The 17715-nt window shown below is 45.2% G+C and overlaps 1 protein-coding gene across 3 annotated transcripts in view; it reads left to right on the forward strand.

Moving 5' to 3' along the window:
- Positions 1-60: 60 nt before the first annotated feature.
- The window catches only part of LOC117213033, a 46224-nt gene continuing 28569 nt past the window's right edge, over positions 61-17715 (forward strand). For 2 of the 3 annotated variants that reach the window (XR_004488579.1, XM_033458241.1), the window contains exons 1-2: positions 61-542; positions 7950-8366. Coding sequence is in view for 2 of the 3 variants with exons in the window: in XM_033458241.1 (XP_033314132.1) it covers positions 8054-8366 (313 nt within the window). In the remaining variant the exon portion in view is untranslated. Of the gene's footprint in view, positions 570-7949; positions 8367-17715 lie in introns of all 3 variants that reach the window. The other variant, XM_033458242.1, reaches the window with a different exon arrangement.

Here is a 17715-nt window from a genome sequence, read left to right on the forward strand (position 1 = left end):
TTTATTTAAAGCAAAGTTGGAAGGTGGGGGTACGGTGGCTCGGTCGGTCGGTCGGTCCGCGGCGCGTCCTCGCGGAACGCGCGCGAGCTTTAGTCGCACGATCTCGTCCGGAGCGTCGGGCCGCTCCACGTCGCGCCTCCAAGCCTCGATCGATCGATGGATCGATCGCGCCGCCGCGTCCCTCTTCCTGCCGCCCGATCCTTCGAGAAGTCGACCGATCGTCCGTTCAGTTTGTCGTCGATCGTCGATCGTTGATCGATCGGTATCGATCGTTGGCCGGTCTCGTCGTTTCGAAGGACAGAGGCGAAGCAGGATCGTCGGTGATACCTGTCCAGGTGAAAGTTTTCGATCGAAAGCTCGATCGTTTTCGTTCGTGGCCATGCTCGTTCTCGTCGCGAGTTCCATGGTGCAGGTGAACCGCGTGCGTGCTACGATCCGGACCTATGTTCGATCTCGTGGCTCCTGAGAGATACCACGCGTTTACCGGATCTCAAGGACCTGCAGATATCGTTTTCGAATCGGCCGAGACCCGAGTGAGAAAGGTGCGTACGCCGCGCTATCCAACGCAGGTGCCAGTACTTTTTTTCGTTCCTCTTCTCTCCTTATATTTCTTTTTTCTTTTTTCTTTCTTTTTGGTTTCCTTGTTCGCTCCTTTTTTCCACGTGATGCACAGAGATCGTTTTACTAGCGCGGTGTACCAATATCCAAACGAGCCTGTCGATTCCGATGGGAACTAGATGGGAAAGATGGTATTTGGTATCCGCCTCGGTAAGCTACGGAATCGATCGACCGCTGTGTTGTTTCACAACTCGTGTTGTTTCGCCGTGCAACCAATCTATGGACGAATTGATATCGCTTCACGATAGAATACATAATAGACATGAATCCAGGTACATAAAACATTGGCCGAGAGCAAGTTAGTGTTGCTGTTGCGGTCGTGAGAGCGTTTTTTTTTATTATTATTATTCTCATGGCTGGCGTATGAAAATCGGGGCTAGAAGGATCGTGTGGTGTAACTAGGTGAGAAAAGATTACGAGCTCATGGTCACCGAGTCACGGTGGAATTTATGGCCGCAAAAGATTAGTGTCGTTTATGAAGAAAATTGGTGACAGTACGATACAGAAATGGTGCGATTTGCGATCTTCTATAATGTGGGAACTCGCGATTTATAAAATTTCACCGATAATATTAATTCGAACGGTTTCTGCTTCTTACCGCCGCGATTTCCAATCTGTCATTCGATATTGATAAAAACGCATGAAATATGATATGGAAGGACTTGAACTTCGAGGAGGAAAACATAAAGATGCAATATTAATCAGTGTAAATGAGAAAAATTATCGAAGGTATTCGCATTATGACGGGGGATACTTGGTAAAAAAAGAATTAGCTACTGTGGTTTGCCAAAGAAAAGTAAACAAGCTGCACTATGTGTATATTTATACGACGGCAAAAATGTTGCACGACGGCTTTTAACTTCTCAACCAACCAGAACGAGTTAACTCGTCTTCTATGAGAAACGCTTGCGCAGCGAAGTTTGCACTTTTATAAGGATAACACTTAATCAAAGCCTGTTGACGAGTTTATTTGGAATTTTCTAGTGCTGCGAGGCGAGTCTCGGATAGTTCGAGAAAGAACACGATCGTTCCAGTGATAAAAATTCTACCGAACCGATGGACGTGGTATTCCTTTTTAGCGACATTACGCGAATGACAGATCGTTTACTGCTTAAACGTTGATCTATAAACTCACCGAGAATTCTATTTCTATAAATCACTCCATCTCGGGCTCCAACGAATTTAGAATTTTAATAGTTTCCCGCATATAAACGATTTTTTAAACGATTTGTTAGTTTGCCTCTGGTAGTCGTGTGTCACCTATTATATGAAATTGTGTAAGAAATTGTGGGATGTATGGCACGTTTGTTAATATTTAAGTTCGATCGTAGTCCTGTAAGGAACGTTAAAAGAAACAGAAATGGAGGAAAAACGCAAGATAAACGAGTTTTGACGAACTGAAGCGAAAATGCGAAGCAACTTGCTTGTGGATGTGTACGATTAATGTAAACGTTTGATAATTTCTTACGATAATCTTTTTTCAACTTCTTATAGAAAGATGCGTGCGTAAAGATCTGCATATATGCAATGTTATTAGAAGAGGGCATATTAGAACAGGTATAATCAAACATTTTCATGATCTTGCCTTCGTTAGTCGTATATATATTCTTCCTTCGAGTCGAAGAAAGATTTCCATCGAGAAAACTAGCGCTTTTAAATCAGTAAAATGGCTACTTACTTTACACACGCTTGGTACTTCATAATGCCGATCGCAATCTATGCTAATTACATTCTAATAACCTGAATTCTTACGCGGAAGAAATTCACCGCCATCAGTTCCAATTTAAGCATAACCGAGTTCGAACTCGATTTCTTTCGCTTCCTCCGATTCTTAAAATCTCAGATAGCACAGTGGTTTCACCGATTGCCGAAATACTCTGACGGCAATTCCAATATCGATTTCACGGAGAAGAGAATTTCCATGGTTACGGGACGATCTCGTCCATGATTAGATAGTTTGTAATTAAAAATGATTTAATTGCTAATTGATCGATACGATTACAGAAAAAGAGGAAAGAGAAAAGGACGAAGATTCGAAGTAATAAAATTACGCGATATTTTAATTTCAATGTCAACGTAAGAAATCCTGATGGAAACGAAAGACATTAGAAAAACTAGTCGAGATATCGAGCAAGCTGGCGGTGAATTGCGATGGAAAGGACGGGTAAACGCGCTAAAAGGCCGCAATCGCGGCGGTGGTTTCGTTCTCACGGAACTCTGTTGCACAATGCCAAACGCATCGCGATCATAAATTCAGATGGTCCGCCTCTAAAAATAACCGTACAGTATTTTTTTTTCCTTCTCTTCTCTCGCTGTCTGAGCGCGAGCAAGCTCGTTAATTACAACTGCGACTCGTAAGAAAGTAAGACGCTGCACGATGCACGCTGCCGACTTTCCTGTATGCTCTTAATTAAATTCGTTGGAGCGTTTCGCGCGTAGAACCGCTGGCGGACGCGTGCGGCGTGCACCGAGTCGAATTACGTCAGGGACGCGGCGGAATACCGTCACGCGGAAAGCATCGAGCGTTTCCAGGTCGGCGTGCACCGCTAATGGGCAAATTGCTAAATCTGGGACTTTCACTTGCCTCGATCCATTATGCGCTCGCTACGGAAAGCCTCTTTTCCATCCAACGTCCTCCTTCGTCGCGTGTTCCGTTCGTGCTTTGTCGTCGGATTCTTTTCGCGGGCTATTTTTTACTTATTAACAAATTAAATATAATTAGCAAGGTAGGAGGGAAATAGATGTTGCCGTGATACAGTCACTGTGAGATAGTAAGACAAACGTGTGTATAAAACGCTGTACTGAAACTACGTTAACGCTCCGCCCGAGTTAGCTAAGTAGCCTACGTAGACCTTCTTTCTAAGAAGATTGTTCGAGGTGGAAAAAAGGTTAATAATATTGCACGAAGCGTTGCCTGACAAAGGGTAGAATAAGGAGGCAGACCTACAAAAGTACAATAGCATGACGCGTGCAAGTTGACAAGGCTATGGACCTGTATCGTAATACCCGTAAATGTAATTGCAGTTTTATATTCCACGTACATACTTTTGTAACAGAGTACGTTTTTCACTCTTCTGGAAACAGACAAAAATTTGAAAAGAATTTTTCTTACAGACTGCCCGGTTTTTGTACAAGCAATCCGACGTTCTTGACTGTATAACAAGAGAAATGTGTAACATGGACTAAATCTACAAACTTTAAGCTGTGAGAGCAGATAATATGAGAACCGTGACGCAAAAAGAAAAACGCCACTCCGCATCGATCGCGAGAGTTTTAATTATCGGCGTAACGAACCTCCTCTTGTAATTAATCTGGTTCGCGCTTCACGGCAATTTTACCCAATGAAGCGACGCGTACCGGCGATTACGCGTGTTACAGATGACAAACGCCGTTTGATTACACCGGTGCCGGCCGATACCAAAAAAGGAACGCGTTCGAAAGTGAAATGGCGCGCGGCCCGGACGGCTTCGCGAACGAAAGAAAGCGTTTCGAAAGTTTTGCTTGTCGAGGACAACCGGCAGCCCCTGCTTCTCCGAACGGAGATCGAGAGCACACTGCCACTTTGACCTTTGGGCCATCTCTCGTACCTTAAGGAATCGTAACTTTGGAATTCAGCCGAGGGACGTTGAAAATGGCCACTTCGATCTTCTTGCAATGTGTCGGACGGTAAAGTCCAAGAAATATTTGCGTACAAGAATATCACGTTCGTGACTTTACGTTCGTGCACGGTGTAGATTCGAGGGATGGAAGTTTCCTCGACGAATAAAAGGTGCACCGTGTTATACTAGAAACGAAGATTTGCAAGTTGGAACATGATAAAATTCACGAAGGAAAAAATAAATTTAATCAAACATTTTAAAACAAAGGATCGCGTATGCGGGGGCAGAAGCTATTTTCCGTGGCGGAATACAAAACGTTTGACCGAACACGGCAGGCATACTGAATCACGAAACGCGCGGAATAAAGCACGCACTTTTAACCATAAGTCTTCATATCCTTGTCATTACGACACGATAAAATTTAAACAAAGGTACGAGTCAAGTACGCCTCTCGATATTTCCAATGAAAATATCAAACTGAAATTATACAAAGAGCCACCTAGTTTCTACACTCTTTAAATGACAGCAGTGGTTATCAACGGGATGATATAGCAATCTCGATAATCGTCACTTTCGCCATCGATATTTTAAAACATCGTGAAATTTCCACAGCGCTCGAGCTTATCGTTATTTCTTTCGTCACGAGCAATTAAACGTCCATTACGCGGCGATTACGGTAACTTGGAAGCAAATAATCGAAAGGATCAAAGACGGTGGCAGATTGTCTCGTGGGTTTCAGGGAAAAAGGAAGAGAAAAAAGTGCTTGCTCATGCGTATTCATGACCGGAACCATGGATAATGCCCGGGGTCTCTGCACATCATATCTTACACAGCTGGAATATTAATTCTTGTCATTCGTATGCGATGTGAGTGCAATGTTGCCGTGAACGCGCGCGCAAGGCTGAAGAATGGTACAGGTGCAAGTCACCTAAGAGAAACTGCGTTTTTGCGTATCCCCAGACATGATCGAAGGGAAGACGCTGCCCTGGAATTTAAATTGGCTCGATCGAAGTAATTATTTCAACCTAATTTGGATCAATTAACGGATGATAAAATTTGATGAGCTGGGGAAAGAAGTTGATTTCTCTGTTGGTGGATCTCGATTCTGCGCTGGATTGGACTGTACACTGTAGTTTTTCACGTGTTTTAAGAAAACACGAGACGTCCGAAACGAGTCCAATAATAATAGATCAATGTTCGTGGAGCTTCATTTTGTGCAATTTTTCGACGTCCTTTCGCGGCATTATTATGCGAGATATTATACGACGCGTCGTCAGCGAATTAACGTACCATAATTTTTATCCGAATAATATACGTGTAAGATTTCCAATGGAGAATATAAAGTAAGTCGCAAGATTAATAACGTTGTCACTGAAAAGTTTGGGAAACTGTTTGACGGAACGAATTACTAGCATTTATTATACTACGATACGTCATAATTATCATATAGGTATCGTAATTTAGCGCAAAAAAAATATAATACATGCAATTTTGAAAATATCGTCTCGTCGTTGATCCGTTGCCGATTAAAAACGCATCTTTCCACGAGTTGCGTTCGCGTCAAGCCCGCGATAAAATATCGCGCGACGAGCATCAAATAACAAGTAACAAGAAACTCGGGGGTTGATTTATAACGGTATGATTTAAACTGACACGGTAAATTATCGAGTCATCGAATGCAAAAATCTCATTTGTCATAAGCGACTGCTAACTAGGCGGGGCAATTTGTATGGTTTTTCTGGTCCAAAGAAATTGCAATTGTCGTCAGGTTTTTGTTAATGTAACTTTATAATTACGTCGGTAGACGTCGGTGGAGCGATTACGATCGCTCCTCTATGATATCCGAAACTTTCGCTATTAATCGACGATCTCTTTCTCCCACAAATACTGTTTTCTTGTAAAATGACTGGCGAATATATTATTCGCGTACTTTCCACAACAACGATAATAATTTCCAATCTTTCATTGCTGCAACATCGCGGACGCATCTGTGAGTAGTGGCGTGTAATAAAAACGGCGTTATAGTTTGAGCTCCCATTGAAAGCAGCATTTCGTTCGCTACGTAATTTGATCATCTTGAGTTGCAAAGTTCGTGTAATCAATCATCCACCGCACGATGAAAGTAGTCGTCGTTATTTCGATATTATTCCAGTTCCATAAACGCGTCGATGAAGTACCATATGGAGCAAGAAGTCAACGACAGCGCTCCGAACACCCATGTAAATTGGCGTCCCGCTAATCACCGACAGGGATTCGAGTTATAAATTTTACACAGTCGCATGTGTCCCATTCATCGGAAAGAAAGTGGATCGTTATTAACTTGTTCTCGATCCAATTTTGTAATCAAATTATCGTGTCATTAACTGGATCAAAAATCAACCTACATCTTTCTAGGATCCCATCAATCATCTCGGATTGCGAAAATGGAGCTACCTACTCTACTTACTTTAAGAGAAGAATCACTTGGAATTTTCAGCGCTCGTATTTATCTTGAATTATAAATAATTCCATAGCTTTCACCTCTCGACAAAGCGAAAACTTCGTCCCATTGAAGAGGTTCACCCGCTATTACGTAGATCCGATAAAACGCCGATAGACGAAGAATTTTCGAAAGACGAAAAAAGGATAAAACGATACGCGTCGAAGCGATACATCCAGAAAAACCTTACACGTCTATGGGATCGTCCGATTCGAAGATATCAGAGCATAACGATTTAGATGTGGTTTCGAAACTCCGACGATCAATCCAGCTCCATCCCAATCAATTAGGACTAATTTGTCAGCGTTGTTCGTCGCGTGTCAACGCCAGTCGCAAGAACAATCTTTAAACGACCGCGAACCAGACTCATTCCATCATTCCTTGGCCGTTTTTTCACGCCACTGTCTCGTCGTCTGAAAGACAAACACCGGTGGCGACACAGCGGTACGCCACCAGAGATAATCATCGTCATAAATTCATCATCATCACCATCATCGTCAAGCCAGCCTGAGGAGCATAATCACTCGTTAGCCGAGGCACACTTCGCCGCCGGCGAATCACTGTCAAGGCTGCCACGCTTCGTGGAATAACGAATTCCTTCGGAACAACCGACTCTTCCATGCTTTTCTTCGTCTGCCTGATATCGTCTGGATCACGGCATAAGCTTTTTCTTTGTTCTCCGTCAAAAAAAAGAAAGTACATACGTTTTGCGTCGTGTTTTCAGGTTCGTCAGATTCGCAACAAGTAATTCCCTGCCTTACGTCCCGTTCACATATTTATGATACATGCATCCTCCTAATGATTCACAGATGCTTTGAATACGCGTTTGCAATCTCGTTCGATATCTTAACGGACCTGGCCAGATAACAGAATCAAGTATATTAATTCGTTTGTCAGGAAGTACGGGAGGAAATAAAAATAACCGTAAATCTAAAACATCAGATATAGAGCATGTTTGCACGAACTCGGCTGATTATCTATTTGATTAGTTATCTCATTATTAGAGATGATTATGACATCTGCTATGCGGGTTATGCTCGTTAATATACGTTTCATATACAGTTACAACTAGATCTGAACCGCGGATAACACCGACTGCTTTTCGAAACGCCTGTTATCTAAACGTTGACCGATCGATATAATTTCGTTGACAAATGCTGTCAAAACAACATCGTCCTTTTCGAGCGATAATTGTTCGTAAAGAATCGATCCTAAGCGAAAAACACTAATATCCTGCGTATTTTTGTTTTCAGAACGGACACGTTATCGTGGTGAAACTGCCGATCCGCCGTGATACGAAATAGCCGCTCGCGAGTCTAGTGCGTATGAAATCGTGGAAACCGAGCCGTGTGTAACGATGTCGTCGAGTGGTGAATTTTCGACTTTGTCCAGTGGCGAGGCTACCGGAACTGGCGACGATTCGTTGCCCAGTTCCCGGGAGGCTACCGCGGAAGCTGCGAGTTCCGGAGCTGGATTCATGCCGTTGCGCGAGTTTCTCGACAGATTCTCGTTACCGAGGGTGGTAAGGGTGGAAGGTGCCGGAGGAAGGCCGATATTATTGTACAAACAGCAGCAACGATCGCTGAGAGTCACGGCTACCCTGTTGATGCATCGTTACCGCCATGACGTGAAGGTTGGGCCTGAGATCGTGATTCCAGAGGGATATCCTGGTGAGTCGACTGGCTTCTTAAATTTTCTTCCTTTTCTCCATCGGTGGATCATAGCGGCCACAGCGGATTCAAATTAATCGATTCGCCTTTCGAACGTCGAACGATCTACGCGCGAAAACTAAAAAGCGTCGTATTATTCGGCTCTAATCGTTCGGCTTCTTCACCGACGATGTCCATCGATTCTACGTTTCCACGCTAATTTCCAAGTGTTCGAGAGTGAAACTGTCTTGGATAGCTCGTTGATTCGATACCCGACTAACTTCTATTCCGTTCAATTATCCGGGTATCGTATCTGTCGCGCTATCGATAATACGATCGACGTGTAACTCCCTCGGAACCAGATTCCACCACTACAAAACGTTTCGTTATCCGAGCAATCTGCAAATAATAGGTACAACAGGAGACGGAGTTGAATGAGTCTTGTACCATTTTCGAAGCCGTCGGTTGGCATTCGAGACAGCTGGTACTTTCCCCCCCTCGGCCGATAAATCAAGTCAAGGAGAACCGTCGAAACGCGAGGCATGGAAAAAGCGAGAGCCAATATCCGTGGCCGGCCAGAAATTCATTAAAGTCCGGTGTGCCGGTGTGCTGGTGGCACTTAATGGACCGCGAGATATCCGCAACTGCATAGAATTGACCGAGCCCAACCGTAGTGTCGATATATCGATCACGTCGCCGGCGATGATCGATCGTGCGCGCGAATCCTATCGGGAATTCGATCTCGGATTAAAGGCACTGGCGGCTGCTTGCGCAAGATCGCGACCAGGAAAGTGGCCGATTAATAAACGGCCTCTTTGATCGATGGAAACGTTTACATTCCCATCTCGTTTCTTTTTAACCAGTTTTATGAGCTTTCTGCAAAACGACTGGGGCGACCTCGAGAATCGCCTGTACACCCCGAAGCACGAGATTGCTGTTTGATTTACCGATCGAGCTTTTATGCCAACGGTACCCAATACCGATCTTCTATATGTCTTCGTTTATTTGAACAGTATTTGAGAAGGAAGGATAATCGCGACGCCGAGTGTACCGCTCGGACACGAGAAGATGACCAGCTGAAGGAATGCGGTTCTGATTGGATACAACGTCGCGTAGTAGACTGGGTTTCTCTCGCGCGACCGTAGGTTAAGGTACAGCGATTTTTGTCACAAACCGAAATCGTCATACGTCAGATCGCAGCGCGTAACATCGCGTGACGAAGAACGCGAACGAACGCGAGGTATTACGATTAAAGTCTGAACCTATTAACGTAAGTACTCGTACAGCCACCCACCTTAGCTCGCAAGGAGTAACGTAGCTATCGTGACGCGAAACCGAGTATCAGAATTTCGTAGGCACTACCGTAGTAATTCCGAGATTAAGAACCCACGACACGCAACGCATCGAGTCATGCCATCTCGAGGGTTAAAAAGCCCCCCACACAAGCCGGTCCGAGCGTCGCTTGCAACATTCTCGAGATTTCCTGTGCGCCGCGATACATAAGAGGAAGGCGCATTTGTTTGCTTATTTACCCGCAGCCGAGTGTGTACATATGTAATCAGGTTGTAGTAGGCACGGTGGTGATTTAACCGAGGCCCACAGAAAGAAAGTAACAGATGGTTGTAGGTGGCAGTGGCGGTTTAACAATGAAACCGAGCGTTGCACGCTGGGGGAGCGTTCGACTTGAACCGTGCTCGATCCTGACCAAGCGTTTCGTTACGCGTCAGTCCAATTACCGTACGTCTTTGCCAATCGAACGGCGAGTTTCACCCGTGACAAGCGACGTTTCATCGTAAATCGTGAATTATGAAAAAAATCTCTTACGCCTTGCGCTGTATCGCGATACGATGAAAGAGGAGAGATTACGATACTGATTGGGACGATGGCATGACACGTTCCAACGGATTATGAAAAAATGATAATCATCGAGCGCGATGGTGCGTATTATCGGTCGTCCTTTCTCTTCTTATTTTTTGTTAGGGCAAAATTGGCGGCAAAGACGACTCGAGCTCCGACAAACTCGAAACTGCTTTGACTTTGTACTCGACTATCCGAACTGCGTCAAATCCGGTCCGAACAGCTTATACCGTGCAGTTTCGCGGATCGTTCGTAGTCGTTACTCGATCGCAACTAGAAACGGGCGAGCGTCAACCTATAAATAGCGAATGAAAGTATGAGGTAACGCGGCAGAGCGTGCCGTGAATTATAATTTAATATCGTCCCGAGTCGTACATCCGCCAGTGTCTACGGCAATGGTGGTGAACGTACGAATCTCTGTAGCAACCTCGTTCCCGAATACGTAGTCCCTGGTCGCCGTGGAACGACCAACAGGGCGTCTATTATTCAACGGTGGAACCGCGGTCGGCCGCGGCGGAGGTGGTCAGTGACATATGGCCGCGTGTAACGGCCCGGCCTCTCGTATTAGCATAACGGCTGACGATACTTTTTCAATGAAAACGCGCGAATTACATATGCGCGGCTGGATATAGCGTGGGTCGAAATTACGCCGATACCGTGATTCTGTTGAAACGGTGCAACAGTTTCGTTGCAAACGCTCTTCCTGTCTCTGTCTCTTTTCATTCGTCGCGTTCTTTTGCTCCTTCTTTGCGTTTCGTACGGTGATTCCTTTTCTCGCGTATTTCGCGTTTCTTTACTTTACCGAGAGAAATGAAACTTCGATCGGAGAGAGTGGTCGTTTTGCCTCGTCGCAAAAACGTTTCTTTTATAGAATTACGCACCGCGACCGTTCCAAATTTGTAAATCGCATGCCGTTCCTACAGTCAGTCCACTATCGCGCTTGAAACCAACGTTAACTCGTGTACGCTCCAGCAACTCTTTCCTCTTTGTACCTTGGCGCACCGTTCGTTTCCTGCTACCCTTATCCATTTTCTCGTCCTCGGCCGACGGTCCCCTCCCACGCAGCAGGAACTTATGCAAACGAGACGCATAATGATCGCATCTGTTCACAATGGGTCGCTAACGAAGTCTCGACTGGTCTAATCTCGGCGCGGGGAGCAGCGCGTTAGAATCGCCGCCGCCCCTTTTCAGCCACATCGCGTGCTCGCTCGCGTATTTGTTCCAGCAACGAGCACGCTCTCTCGATTCGCGTCAACGAGATCGATAGACTTTGAGGATTTAATTACACGTTCGCTACGTACATACTAAGCAGCTAGGGACTATGAATCGCAGAGAAAGAAAGAGGAATTCGCACGTTGGAAAAATCCAACGTCGAGTGATACTTGCTACCCTCTAATATAATATTTAAGAAAATATCGATACAGCAGACGCTGTGGTGTAACATCTACGTGGAAAAATACCACGAAACGACCTTACACCACGAAGATTCCAGTTCATGAATTTCCACTCGGTACCCACGCTTTTTCGCCCGAGAGAAAAAAACTGGTCGCGCCGTGTTCTTTGTTCCGCGTGAAACGTTATCAAGGAGTCGAGCGAGATCGGCGTGTCTATCAGGTGCGGCCAAGAGACGAAGTTTATGTGCCTAGAAATTCAACCACGTTCCTCTCCAAAGCTGGCAGAGAGGAAGAGAGTAAGAGAGAGAGAGAGAGAGAGAAAAGGGGCCTATCTTTATAGGGGCGGTTGTGCAGATATCGCGTGAAAGCGCGCTCGTGACTCCGCGAAACACCGTGGGAGTGCCGCGCCGATCGAGGGAATCGCTTTTCAGTCGAGATTCCTCCGAGCGAACGACTCGATGTCTTAAACGTTTATATTATGCGCGTAATTTCGCGCGCGCCCCTTACTAGAAAAACCGGTGTCGTACCTTCTTCTGCGCAAGTTCGAGGAACGCGAGTCGTGTACGCGTGGGCGCGGACTAGAGAAAATGACCGCCTTTTTTAAAAACATGCCGATGTATAATGTTTATCAGTCGTCGTGCATCTACAGGTTCGTAAACATTTCGAAAAGTATAATTACACGAGCCGTTTCCTTCCTTTTTTCGAAACCAAAGTACTCTCTGTACCATAAAACTTCGTTTATTCAGATCCACTTGCCTTATTTTAGCCCCGAGTCATCGCGAATATTCTTCGTCTCGCTTAACGCTTTGTACATTGCTGGAAAGTCGTCTCCACCGTTGATTCCTTAATACATCTCGCGAGATTAGCTTCAAAATTCTTGCAGTCAACTTGGAGATTACCCGGCACCCACCGCGTGCGAAGAACATTCCCACGAAACGCAAAAAATCCATTCAACATGGAATTTCGATAACTTCTCGGGCATCAAAGCTGAAAGCTGATACCAGAAGAGGTAAATGGCGCGTTGTCGGGCGGAAGTGGGTGCCAGCTCGATTCCCTCGGCATAACCCGTTGATTTACAACCAGAAACGCGTCGTGCACGCGGATTTCCAAGCGGCTTCTAGCACGGGTGTTAGAGTCTCGCGCGCCCCTGGATTTGCATAAATCTCGGAAACGCGAGGGAGCCGCGAAATCGAAAGTTGAGCGTCGGCCAGGCGGTGAAGCTATTAAGGGTATTCCCGGCGAGCTGGTGCGGGCGCGCGCGCGCAACCATAGCGTTTACGATGGAGGCTAGTCGAAGGAGGTTCCGTGGTTCCTTCGAGCCATCGAACGCCGTGGACGCGCGATTTATGGCGGACCAAGTCGAGGAATTTCTTGTTTTATTTATGGCCCGATGCTCGACCGACGATCGCCTAGAAAATATGTTTATTCCCGCGTCGGCCGGTCTACACCTGGTTGACTCCGCGGAATCGAATTCTGCCCTCCGGGGGATGCTCTGCGGAGGAAGAGCCGGATTCTTCCAGGTGAACACTGCTCTGCCATTGGAATCTTATAGGAAGCGGAGAGGGTGTTGAACCGTCGGCCAGATTAGCTATCGGGGCTGCTTATGAAATTCCATCGTTTTCTAAGCTTCGTCGTTCAATTTTTACGTCGATAAAATAATTCCTTCGATATAGGCGTGCAGCATTCACGAGTTTAATATTGGCATCGTTGATGTACATATATAACAACGTACGTGATACGTCGTTGAAATGCCTAATTTTCAACGTATTTACACTGTTACAATTAATAGAAAAGAAACTAAAATCAGAAAGCAGGATAGCTTGCAATTCGAACGCTAAAATTACTCCGTGTAGATCTATATCGACCAGGTAAGTAACAACACAGAACTAGTAATATGATACGAATGGTATCTATAACGATAGTCGTGAACAACACTTTATACGATATGTATCTGGCCATGATGTATCTTATCGATAATTAAATCGGTTTTACTAAAACGCATTCTGTTTTAAATTAGGTATAGAATTTACCAACGAAATATCTTTTAATCTCGCCCGATCACGGTATGCAAATTTACCGCTTTTAATCGGTTTCTCGATCACCGAATAGCTACGTTAACTTCTTTTGCGAGTCAGATTAAAGTAACGACGCGGCCGGCGTTAAACGGTCGAAATCGTGGCTCTGAATCTTCGTAAAAGCCAAATGTCGACATTTTTAATGCTCGTGCAATTAGGAAGGATATAGTTCCGAAAGATATCGCCGTATCGTTTCCATTTTCGACGGAAAATTGCCGAACGTTAATTAACATTTATTCGCGTTTTGCATTAGTTGCCACTCGATAGCCGCGTTGCTAGCACTTGCGCGCAAGAGAGAGGAAACGAGAGGAAGAAGCTACAATCATATGGCATTATGAACCTTTTAGGTACTACGTATCTCGAAGCTCCATACTTTCCCGTTACTTTATTTCCTTTCCTGTTGAAAGATACGTGAAAAATACTCGTAACCGATAAAAATTAGAAACAGATCGCAATCTGCTGCAAGAAGCGCGTCCTATTCGTACGTTCGCCTTAATGCAATTATCGCGATCGAAACTTTTTCACCTCGGTTTAATTCAATCATCGACATAGTACGCAGAGATCACGGTAGTTTGCTACGGCTACCGCTCGTAGCAATCCTCGAGCCGAGCTGCGAGGCGAGAAAGAAGGAAAACATCGTGAACGGCGATTTTTTAACACGGCTAAGTGATCTACAACCGGAATACGCTGCGAGAGATCGAGAGTTGTCCGCGATTACAGTCCACCGTGCACATACATTTCGAGTTTTCTAAATCAGACGTTCCCCAGGCAGAGATTTAGCAGAGAGTAGCAATCTGGAGGTTAACAGAAGCCTGGCAGAGATTCCTGGTTCCGCTCGGCAAGAAGATCGTTCCAATTTCAGCCGGGGAATACGTGATATTAAATCGCGAACGAGCGGCTCATCCCTGCCAGCTAACGCTTAATCGCTCGAGGAAAGCTCGTGAATTCATTCGGGCAACGAGCATGTAGATTTATTACTGCCACGGAATATCTGTTATCGCTATTCTGTTATCATCGTTCCAGGGAAATACGTTTAAACGAGCCAAGGCGAGAACCATCCTTGGCGTTTTTAATAAATTCTTCCGGATACGTAAAAATTACTAATAAATTATTGCGTTGGGCATATCGTACTCGAAAGGCAGCCGAGGTAAATACGAAACGCGTTTTATGGAAATGTTAGCTGTTGCGCGTAATCGCGGAAACTTGGCATTTTAGTCGATGCTATTCGTAGAGCGAACAGGTAGATGCGGTTCCATAGGTACAAACCAATTTTCTTCTCGGATAAAATATTCCGGTTAAAATATGCAAACGTAAGATGGACGATTTTCCTTTCTTCGTAAGAGCGCTGTGAGACCGAAGGGAAAGATATTTAGCCAAGAAAGGGATAGATCGTCGTTGCCTCGTCGTGGTCGCGATAATTCCAAGCACACCGCTTCTGGATAACACTCGTCGATAATTTCTCAATAGTCCATTCGAATCGAAAGAAATCAGCGTTTTACGTAGTAAATCGACCGCGTGTTTCCCTTGAAAGCGGTTTTCCTAGAAAGAGAAACTCATTGTCGTACGAAGGCCGTAGAATGTCACGCGAAGAGAACCGGGGAGATCCATTTCGAGGAAAGTAGGAGCACTTTCATTGAGAAATGCTTTCCAGGGGCGGATTCGTTTCCGGTTTTCACAACACTTTCAACCGATTCGAGTAAGTGGCAGTGACCCGAAGTTACGCCAGTCGCGTCAAATTTGTTTCAACTTCTACTCGATGACAGACTCTTCGTTTAGAGATTCATAATTCCATAAATTCTGTTATTCGAAGAAATCGTATCCAGTTAGCGAAGTAATTTCCAGCAAAAGATTATTAACGAAACAATCGCTCAAGCAGTAGAACGGACACGAACGACGAGACTAAAGATTCGACCGTCATTCCAGCATCTGTTTATTCAACTATCGAACAATCCGCAAGAATCCGTAGACTATTCACCGTCTCGCAAACAATACACGCAAGAATCGCGGTGAAAAATGGTGACTTTCCGAATTGAAAGAAGCTTTTGTGACGGCGTCCAAGGTTGAAGCGGTAAAAGAACAACGAGCTGTTGATGGTTCTTCGCGTTCTATTGGACGGTGTTCTGTAATTAGTACTCGTGCTCGATGTCCGCCGTGCAGAAAGGAACCATTGAGAAATCTACTTTGCATAAGCGTGAATTTCAATCGTCTACGCTCGGAAAGAATAAATTTCGAAGGTGTCGCCGCGACTGGCTTCGTGGATCGACAAATATTTGTAAACGTAGCCTACCGCTCGATAGCATCAGACGTCTGCTTCTGCCAAACAGGATGTAATTTAATCAGAAAACTAGGAACAAAAAGGGTGGCGATGATTTCGTTGTCGGTTCGTCTGGCTGGCAACGAAAAACTTCATTATACCGAGCAATTTTTCACCGAGTATCGCATGGTAATATTCCATGGTATTTTAATAAATCTCTCCGACAGAACGAACGCTCTGTACGCGATGTACAAAACGGCGGCAATTAAAATAAAATCCAAAGAAGAAATATTTAAATTGAAAGTTTAATGCGAGATCGCGGTTGCTTTATGGGGTAAAAATAAAACAGGCTGGTTTTATGGAATCTACGGATCGTGTGTCTTTGACGGTATCCTGTAATTAACACGTGATCGATGCTTTGCATGTAGAAGGAATCCATCGAGAAATCTGATTTGCATAAGTATGAATTTTAAACTTTAAAGGTTAGCATTTAAATGGGAACGCATGTATATTCTTTTTTGGGAACGAACGTCCATCCGGTGGAACACGTCGAATGCAATGATGATATCGTTTAATTTAGGATCATTTCCTTCGACGTGAGCCTCCTCGCCGCTTTTAATTGTCGACGTTTTTCTTCAGGCGATACGCGCGCTTCCTTTGTGTCTGTTTGCCAGACGATGAAACAGTAAAACGTGTTTTTCATCTCCATAATATTCAAACTTATCGCGTATGCAATAAAGGGGAAAAATGGCATCGACAAGCGATATAAAAAGAGCACGCGTTACGAGCAACGATGCTCGAGTCTCGGATAAATTAATAAAGGTGATTTTTCTTCCCGTGAACGTAGCCTTGAACGCGACGCGAATGGTGAACCACACTATGCCATTGTTCATTCGTCAAGCCGTATTCGTTTCAAAGATTTTTTCCGATACTAATATTTTCCGGATATTTATCTCCGAATAATTGCGCCATCCTCCGCAACAGACTATAAAATAGGCTAGAATCGAGTATATTTTTCGAGCACGCGGACGAAAGGATTTGGCTGCGAGTTCGAATGGAAACCGATCTTGCTTTTTCTCCAAATTCTAACGAGAACGTGGTGGCTCGATGCGAATGTCAACGAGATCGTACGCGAAGCACAAGCAAACAGGACTGGATCCGTAATGCCGGGATAATTTCCGACGTCCCGTATTACGGCCGCGGTATTCGCTACAGATGTAAATACCCGTGGGGCCCGAAGAGCCCCGTGGCTATTAAATACATACGCTCGCCGGTGTTCGACAAATTGCTCGCATGAACCAGAATAATTAGCATCGCCAGCCTCCGGTGGTGGGTATATCCGCGGCCTCCGCAACGACGAACAACGACTCTCCCAAGGCGAAGGGAAACTGCGCGAAGCGACGTGCAGCGGACGAAGAACGTCGTCGTCGAAGAGGTGAACGCAGCGCCGCGACGCGTCTCTCCCTTTCCTTTCACTTTTCGTTCTACCCTCGACGTCTGTTGTCGTCCCTGTCGTTCTCATCCGTAGCAGGATTCTCGCCATGACATCACGGCACGGCTCTCGGTTGCGTTTAATCAGACTCGCTGACTTGATGCAGCCCTCTGGTGCGCGCCGGCTGCTGCTTAAGAATGTAATTTAATATGCAACGTTACCGCGGGCCCCGGCGTGTCATATTTATAGGTATTTATGCATCAGCTTCGTGGGCACGTTTACGCCGAGCCGGTGCAGCCGGAGATCATTGAAATTACCCCCGGAGAGGCAGCGACGCGAAGATGCTCGGCTACGTGGG

Source organism: Bombus bifarius, unplaced genomic scaffold (genome assembly GCF_011952205.1).
Source record: "Bombus bifarius isolate JDL3187 unplaced genomic scaffold, Bbif_JDL3187 scf7180000008487, whole genome shotgun sequence".
In the NCBI taxonomy this organism is placed as follows: domain Eukaryota; kingdom Metazoa; phylum Arthropoda; class Insecta; order Hymenoptera; family Apidae; genus Bombus; species Bombus bifarius.